A 9,277-nucleotide genomic window follows, 5' to 3' on the forward strand; every position below is an offset into this window, starting at 1 on the left:
TCTTGGTTACTGAGAAGCTGCGCAAGCAGTTTCATTCCCAGACCTATGCCTATTTTTCAAAATTAATGACAGATGTTTATTTATTAGGTATTTGAAAGTTTGATACATTTTAAAGATTGAAATCCATCATGTATATGTATGTGTACATGCACCATGTGTGTGCAGGAGCATGAAGAGATCAGAAGATGGTGTAGGTTTCCCTGGAACGAGTTACAGGTATTTGTATGCCACCATGTTAAGTGCTGGGAACTAAACACTCATCCTCTGTGAGAGCAGTAAGTGCTCTTAACTGCTGAGCCATCTCCTCAGGCCCACTTTCATACATTTATACAATATATATTGATCATTTTCATCTGCCACTTCAACTCTTCCTTTCTCTTATCTCTCTTCTTTCCCTTCCTCTTTCAACTTCATTCTGGCTTAAGTTTTTTACATTTATTAAGCTCATTTTCTAAGCATTTCATATGCATTAGTTCTTTCAATTCTCACAGCAATCTCTGCTCCCACCCCAGGCATTGAACACAGGACCCCAAGTGTACGTGTGCTCTGCCCTCATTTTTTAACGTCTGTTTTATAGATTAAAAACTTGAGACTTTGCACTGCCAAGACACACATCTCATAAAGGGAGTCTGAATCAGGTTATTGGAATCCTTAGCCTACATGGAAGCCGAGGCTAAGGCTAGGCATGAATACTAATAGCCCTTTCATTTAAAAGCCAATGAGCCCTCTTCTTACCTTTGTTTTGAGATGAGATCCCACTAAATTTCTCAGGCTGACCTTAAACTTCTGATCCTCCTACCTCAGTCCACCAAGTGCTATGATGACAGGCCTGTGCCTGTACCAAGCTTGCTTATTTATTGTTTATTTGTTTATTAAGATGTGTTTCACTGTGCTGTCCAGGATGCTCGTGAGCTCTCAATCTGTCTGCTGCAGCTTTCCAAGTGCTAAGATTACCAGCATGCCCCACCGGTCTAGCTTCTCTTAGATCCTGCTAGAAATGACATATGATGTTACATTTTCAAAGATGCCTCAAGCTGTACCTTTTGTCTATCTAGAACACTAAAGCCCTGCTAATGCCTGCTTGGACAATTCTTATTAGCTATTCTTTCCCCATTCAAACTATACTAAGCTACCCTGCCTCAACTCACAACCAAGTTTAACTGCAATGTCATGCACCTGATAAGTTTTAAAATAAACAGGATGTAAAAATGTAGAGATGAACTTGAACATGTTTTGCTGTTGAAAAAAAAGACAAATGTAAACAACAGAGGGAAAGATAAGATCTGGATGGTAATGAGATTGTCCCCTTCCTGGTTATCCTAAAAAGAAGAAGGATCGTGCATCCAGGGTTTATATTACTGTTCTCTGCTCTCAAATGGCCTGCCTGTCACTCTAGGCTGGCGCCTGGCCTTGCATGGTTGTAAATAAAACTGCTTTGCTTTCACTTTTCTGAGTCTTCAGTACTCTTGGGAAGTAAGGACTATTGTTTCACACAGTCCATTGATCATCACAACTCTGGAATGTATAGTATTATTCCCATTTTATAGAGGAAAGACTGAAGCACACACACAGGTTACAGAATTTGCCCCAGGTACAAATGAGTGATAGATATAACTGGGGATGAACATGGAGTTAACTGGGAGATAACTATTCCCATACCGGTCACTCCACTGGGAGATTGCGGGAGCCCCCAGGAAGGCCCATTCATCCATTTATTCATTCAATCTCCATTTACTCATATCACTCCCAGCAGGCTGTTGTAAGTTGAATCATTTCACCTAAAGCAATCAAATTATGCATTCATTGCTCATGGTGTTGCAAGGCAGGTCAGGTGGCTCCCAAGGAAGTAGCACTGTCTTGAGAGTGCAACACAGTACTGGGCTATGAAGATGGAGCCAAAGGAGAAAGTGGTTGGTGTGCTGCACCCCTAGAGAGAGGAATAGAAATGAGCAACAGAGGGATTGCTGCCACGGTCAGGACTCATCAGATGGACTCTGGGTAGCTTAGGGCATTCTTTACAAAGTGGGTGGCTCACATCTCTGCCTCCACTCTATGAGGAAACTGCAGCACAAAGGTTTGGAAACCTGCCAAGGTTCCAGTGTCCAAATACTGGCTTTTACAAGCATCATATCACAACCATGCCAGGCTCTGCATTGCTTAAATTCGTATTTTATATGTAACTTGTTTTTAAAACCCTAAACGAAGAAACAAAGTGCCTTGGTATGGTATAGAGTAAAAAATCTGTATGCATAACTGCAGCCGGTGACAATGAATGGCATCTCTAAACTCAATTGTCTGCGTGAACTTAAAATCAAGGTTTATTCTACGTCAAAAAGCGGAGATTATCAAGGGTAAGAGGGGCTAATGCAAACTGAGACTTCATTGGTGAAATCAGAACTGAAAGAGAAGTTAAAAGGCAGTAGTTCTCTCACTATGTGAAAGTGATTCCGAGTTCCCCCTTTGTACCACCTAAAATATCAGTAGGGAAACCCACTGGTTCAGGGGACTACAGTACTTCACTGCTTGCTGGCGATCCTTGCCTGAGCAAAGGGTCTCAATACCAGAAGGTCCTTCATTGGTAAAATGCTGGTAGCACTGGTGGCGCTTCAAAGAGACCATAATTACAAATGAGCAACGCAGGAAACCACCAAATCTAAAGCATAGTATAGAATGAAAAATCGTAAGCCACTGTCATTGTCAAACTTAGCACACAGGTCTCTAGCCTTTTGTTGTAAGATGATAAAAATTGTTACAGAAAAAAAAAGTGGTTAGTATTTATTCCAGGTGATAGACGGTAGGAAGCAGTAATAGCCTGTTCTTTAATTCTGTAATAACTTTTTCTTATGCCTAGGTCGTCCCTGATTAAGTTTTTGCCCTAAACGAAGGATCCCAGTCATGACCGCAAGAAACTCTTGCCGACTTGTGTTTTCTCTGGGTACTGTCACCAAGCCAGACCGCGAATGAGAGCCGGCGCCAGGCCCCGCCTTTTCCGGTCCCGCCCCCAACGAGCGCCCGTAGCCACGCCTCCAAAGCGGCGGTCCTCCAGATGCGCTGATCCGTGCGGGACTCCCTTTCCGGCGGCGCGCTGACGTCACAGGTCCTGCGCCTTCCGTGCCTCTTCGCGCCTGCGTTCGAGCGGAAGGTCGTCCCTGTGACCGGCTAGGTGTTAGGAGCCGCTGTCGCCATGTTGTCGGTCGCTGCCCGCTCGGGCCCATTCGCGCCCGTCCTGTCGGCCACGTCCCGCGGGGTGGCGGGCGCGCTGCGGCCCCTGGTGCAAGCCGCGGTGCCCGCCACCCCGAAGCCACCTGTTCTGGACGCGAAGCGACCCTTCCTGTCCCGAGAGTCGCTGAATGGCCAGGCTGCGACCCGGCCATTGGTCGCCACGGTGGGCCTCAATGGTGAGCCGGGTTCAGGGTGCCCCGATCTCGTTCCCTGCCTTTCCCGGTCCGGGGCGGTGTGCTGGGATGTGTCTCGCCGGCAGGAGTGGGAGGATGCGGTTCCGGCCTCAGCGACCTTGGCGAGCCGAGCGCCTTCCCGAGCAGGCGGGCTCACCCGAACAGAATGCCGCTGGGATGCTCCAGCAGCGGCATCCCCAACTCCCCCCCCCCCCCCCCCCCCCCCCCCCCCCCAGGCCTCAGGAACCTGTCTGCATTCAGGTTACACTTGACTTCCTGGGTTAACTTCAAGACTAGCCTCCCGCTGTCATCGCTAAGTGACAGAGATACTGTTGCTTACAGGAGTTTGACCTTGGGCAAGTTCCCAAACGTTTTTTCCTCACGGGTGAGGTGGATTCGTGGTTATAACAATTTTGGTGTCGTGAAGCTTACGTGAGAGAATTCTATGTAAAATCATTGGTACGGTTTAGACGATAAGTGTTCAAAATAGAGATTGTAAAGAACACATAGGAAGTTGCCCGTTGCCCGAGTACTGGTACAAGCTGCCTTTCAGTGTCTTAAGCGACCCCATCCACATTCCCCCATTCACACAAAAACAAGAAAGGAAGACATAACCCCGAGGTCAGTTCCACTGTAGAGGGTCAGCAGCATTTCAGATATCTGGCTCCTCTAGCTAGGGCTTTCACAACCCCACTTAACCGTGAAGAGGCAGAGGTAGATGCTACTCTTAGGGAAACAGACCACCAGAGGTGAAGTGACCCACATAGTGGAGATTCTGTGCAGCGTGATGTCTTCCAAGATTACCTAAGCCTACGCTTGGTCTGACATTCCTCTTCACATGCCCTTGTGATTTAAAAATCCAGGAAGATTTCTGGTGTCTCTCACAGTAATGGGAAGCAGCGCTGAGCTCTTTGGTGTCTGCTCCCGTAGTTGACTCTGCTTGACTCATAGTCCTCACTATGTTGTTACCTACTTGGCACCGTTCAATGTTGAGTTTATGACCTTTCTGCATGTTAATCAAATTGCCCACTTGGGCAGCTTTTTACTCTGCATTCGTCCACCCACTCTGTATCTTTCTCTGTTTTTTTCTTTTCCTTTTGAGGCAGGTTCCCACTGTGTAGCCTAGGTTGACCTCAGACTCATGATCTTCCTGCCTCTTCCTTCCCAGGCCTGGGATTTAAATGCACATGAGCCACCATGCCTAGCTTTCCTGCAGATTTAATGATCCACGATGTGTTTTCTGCATAGCTATATTTTAGCCTTTAGCCTTAATTTTGGGTCAGATTAAAAATTTTATGTTTGCTGATACCATCACGTCATTATAACATGATAACACTTTCCATTCTATTGTTGAGACTTCTGACCTTGATTTGAAGGGGATAGAACAGCTCTGTAACTTTTGTCTCCCAGTGTCAGATTTCATATAAACTGATACAAGATCTTTATTCTGAGTAAATGTGAAGGAGCACTAGTGGGTCTTGGAGAAACTGTTCAGAAGTGTAATACCCTAGCTTGTTCCAGGTCTGTTTGGGTTGGGGGACGGGGAGGTGAGAAATGAGGGAGGAGAAGTTGCAGAAAAGTTTCACTCAAACTTGTCAGATAGCCCAAAGTTTTCTTGTAAAGATTGGTGAGTTACCTGCTTCATAAAAGCATTTTCTAAAGCAGACAGTGTCAAAACAGCCAAAGTCCTTTTCTGAAAGCACACTTTACCTTGTAGCTTACTTGTACATTAAATTCCATCCAGGTGGCTTATGGAAAGGCAGAGGCAGAGACAATGGTTTGGATTGGAAGATGTGTAGAGAAAGAAGCTTGCATTATGGTAGCATCCCTTCCATGCAGATTTCTAGGTTCATTGGCTCTACAACTACAAAAAGTTTACATGCCCTGGGTTTCCTTTATTTCCTCTTTTCAAGGTTCTATAATTGATAATGCTAATGCTAAAGGTTAGAATTAAATTAAGCATCCCTGCTTACTATGCCTTGTGCAGATTACATAGAGAATGACTTTTACAACATGTCAATCTCCTAACAGTTTCTTGGTTGATGATGTGACCCAATGAATTGTAGCTTGCTATACAGAGAATAATCGATATCTGGATTTCTTTTGTCACCATAACTCTGAATGAGAATGAGTCATTCTGTATAGTGTTCTTAATTACCTTGTAAATTGTCAAGGGTTGGTGGTTGTGGATACTGTTGATGTAGAGCTGTGAACCTGGCTCCTTTCTGGTTTAGGTAGACAACATATTTTTTAGTGTAATCTCAGGCATTGTCATGGGGAAGTAATTCTTAGTTGATTCCAAATGCCAGTTTATACCACCCCATTGATAGTAGGTAGAATAATACATAATATAATGTCAAGTGATTCTGCAAAGCCCTAATTGTGACTCTCAGGTTGCCACTACCCATGTCTTAGTTCCCTCTCCAAAAGGATTGGGTTGTCAGAAAAGTAATTTTGATAGGTTTCATTCTTGTCCAAATTTGTGACTTCTGTAGTTACTCACCCTGAAGTCATGTGAAAAGTAGGTGAAATACTGATATTTGGGTATTGAAAGAAGTATTTTAAGATGAGAACCTCGAAGACCAAGGGAACACTGTCACTAACAGTGGCCTTGTATGTTATGAGTAGATCTTCATTTTGAAAGGACATATTTTTCCGAAAATGAAAAATTTTTAACATTTTTCCCCTAAAAAGTAAGCCTGGTAGTGGTTTCTAAAACATAAATTTTATGAAGATACATATTTTCATATATAATACTAGGGCAGATTTTTTATTATATATATTATTTTGTGAGGAAATTTATTTTCTAAACATAGTTGAAGAATCTTGCTGGTGAGTTCATTCTTTTTGTCAGAGATTTACAAATGACATGAGAGGATATGCTACTGCTACTTTCAAAGTATGTATAAGCAGTAAGTATTCTTAAGTGTCCTTTGTCACAAACATTTGACCCATTGTATGACCTACAAGTGTCCCATTCAAAGGGTCCACAGTATGAAAAAAGAAAGATAATTCTTTATAGATGCTATTGTTGTGCTGAAAGGGGAAATAGGTGAAAATTGCCTCCTTTTCCCTTATTAGATTGAATAATTACTTTATAGATTCCATAGAGTGTTACCTGTTCTGATAAGTTTGTCGTTCTCTGACCACCAGTGGTTTTATTTGAAGATTTATGCCCTGGAATAAAAAATAGCAATCCTTAAGTTTTCTACAACTAAAGTATCCCAAGACACAAGAGGGTTGTTGTCTTGTAGTTAGTCTGTTATGAACCTTAGCAGTGCTTCCAGAGAGCACATAGCAGAGATGCAGGCCAGGCCTCTGCCTTGAGTTGACCACACAGCAATTGTTAGGTGGACTAAGTGTGTTTTGAGGCCTAATCTAGAGAGGATGAGAAGTGATTGGTATAGATGGATAGTCTGTCTAAGCAGTTGATTGAAAAATAAAAAAAACTTGAAATATCTGTTTATTGTGCTATTTGCCATTATAACTTAAAGTCTTTGCTGACATGTAAGCCTTCCAGGCCATTCTTTTAATTTCATTTTCATGCGTTTGTCTTGCAGTTCCTGCTTCTGTTCGCTATTCCCATACGGATGTCAAGGTCCCCGACTTCTCTGACTACCGTCGCCCTGAAGTTCTAGATAGCACCAAGTCTTCTAAAGAGAGCAGTGAGGCTAGAAAAGGCTTCTCTTACCTGGTAACTGCAACTACTACTGTGGGTGCTGCGTACGCTGCCAAGAATGTGGTCACCCAGTTCGTTTCCAGCATGAGCGCTTCTGCTGATGTACTAGCCATGTCGAAGATCGAGATCAAGCTGTCTGATATTCCTGAAGGAAAGAACATGGCTTTCAAATGGAGAGGCAAACCTCTGTTTGTGCGCCATAGAACCAAGAAGGAGATTGCCCAGGAAGCTGCAGTTGAATTGTCCCAGTTGAGGGATCCACAGCATGATTTAGAGCGAGTAAAGAAACCTGAATGGGTTATTCTGATAGGCGTCTGCACTCATCTTGGTTGTGTACCCATTGCAAATGCAGGAGATTTTGGTGGCTATTATTGCCCCTGCCATGGGTCACACTATGATGCCTCTGGCAGGATCAGGAGGGGCCCTGCGCCACTCAACCTGGAAGTGCCTACCTATGAGTTCACCAGTGATGATGTAGTTGTTGTGGGTTAGACACTGGACTCAAGGCCTAGGTTTCTTTCGGTCTTCCTGTTCCCTCAGAAGAGTTGAGAGTAAGCCTTGTGTACATCTAGGTTGGGTTGACTTAAAATATTTAAGAATTGTGAATAATGTATTGGCAAACATTAATGTGAAGTAATTGAATTCACTCTTAAATATTGTCAAGCATTATTGTAATAAAGCCACTGTTGAACATGATTAAATTCAGTCAGACTTGAAAGGTGCAATGTCTTTGATAGCTAATTCTAATAAAACATCACAGATTGTTGTACAAGGTATTTGTGAACTCCGTAAATGACTTTCATTTATCATCTAAATTTCTTCTCATATCTTGAAAAGAGGCGGGGACATCATTTTTTATTTCAAAGTGGATGGAGAGGGTTATTTTAATGTCAAATGTTTTTCTGTTTTGATAAACTTTTCAGTTTTGGGAGATGATAGTTATATTAAAGATAAAGTATAAAATATAGTATCTTATTGAAATATTTTTGTTTTTAAAGACGGTTTTATTCTGTAGGCAAACTGGCCTCAGACTTGTACCCTTGCAGTGTGCAGGATGACAGGAACGTGACAACACAGCCAGATCTTCAGTTGCTGTCCAAACCCAGAGTAACAGGACTGCCTTGAAAGCCTGGAGACGACAGGAGAAAAGCAGAAGTCTGTCAAAATAGTATTCTACTCAAAGATAAACATTCTTCATTTCTGCATATGTAGTGTTACAACATTTTTATAGAGATGAATCCATGGGCCTTTCTTGATAAGAATTTTAGCCCATGTGCAAAACCACTTAGCTTGGACTGTACTCTAAAGGAGAGAGCAGTCCTTGAGACTGCAGATATCACAGAAACAGTCTGATCTGCAATCTATAAAGCATTTGATTGGAAAGGAGAATCTTCAGGTTGTTGGTAAAAAAAAATAAAGTCTTACTTTGCCTCCTAAAGTGTCAAAAATGCTGCCTTTAATGTAAGCAGTGGTTGTCTAGCATTTTGCATTTGGTCTGCCCCAAACCCCTTGTATTTGACCTGGACAAAGTCCTGTCCTATCTTAAATTTATTGAACCAGCCTTCAGTTTTGCTTGGGGGTAAGTCGCAGCAAACAGTAATCATGCTGGTGGAGATTCGCAGAGAGTTTTGGTTAAAAAAAAAAAAAAAAACAACTAAGCAAAATTAAAAGCGTTCAACACCCTCCCCAACAAATTATTTAGCATATTTGTTTTTTTTTTAATAAACACTCAAACATGAATCACATTGCCTTTAGTCTATCAATTGATGTTGGAAAGTCCTTTTTCCAACTTGGAAGTCTCAGTTTTGTTGACAGTTTTCAAAACAGAGCTAGTTATTATCAGTGGTCCTGTGAAATGTCTCCATATTAATCCTGGTCACACCAGAGGAAAGGCACCCACCAAGTACTGTTGTGTCCTCATATTAGTTCCAAGTGTCCATTCATAGCTACTTCCAAGCTGCTTCAGTGGGGTACTTGGAGGCCTGCATAGTCCATTGGGAAGCTGGGCTGGTTATCTGGGTTGAAGTTGCAGTGGGTTGAAGTTGCAGTCTGCTGTCTGAGTCTCAAGTACAGACAGGTGTTAAGAGTTCAACATGGAGCACTACACCTGGCTCTCCTAGTCCCCTGCTGAGAACCCAGGACAGTGATGCAATGTGGGACCGAAACCATCAGCACTGTTACAGGGTAAACCTGGGTTTCTATT

At 42.9% G+C, this 9,277-nt stretch overlaps 1 protein-coding gene across 1 annotated transcript; it reads left to right on the forward strand.

Moving 5' to 3' along the window:
• Positions 1 to 3,103: 3,103 nt before the first annotated feature.
• On the forward strand, positions 3,104 to 7,850 carry LOC128104136 (cytochrome b-c1 complex subunit Rieske, mitochondrial). The gene is made up of 2 exons (XM_052728897.1): positions 3,104 to 3,398; positions 6,956 to 7,850. The coding sequence occupies exons 1-2, from the start codon at positions 3,185 to 3,187 to the stop codon at positions 7,564 to 7,566; spliced, it is 825 nt and encodes a 274-aa protein (XP_052584857.1). The 5' UTR covers positions 3,104 to 3,184; the 3' UTR covers positions 7,567 to 7,850.
• Positions 7,851 to 9,277: the final 1,427 nt, after the last annotated feature.

The sequence above is a fragment of the Peromyscus californicus genome, unplaced genomic scaffold (genome assembly GCF_007827085.1).
Source record: "Peromyscus californicus insignis strain IS unplaced genomic scaffold, ASM782708v3 Scaffold_8__1_contigs__length_139910024, whole genome shotgun sequence".
Lineage (NCBI taxonomy): Eukaryota > Metazoa > Chordata > Mammalia > Rodentia > Cricetidae > Peromyscus > Peromyscus californicus.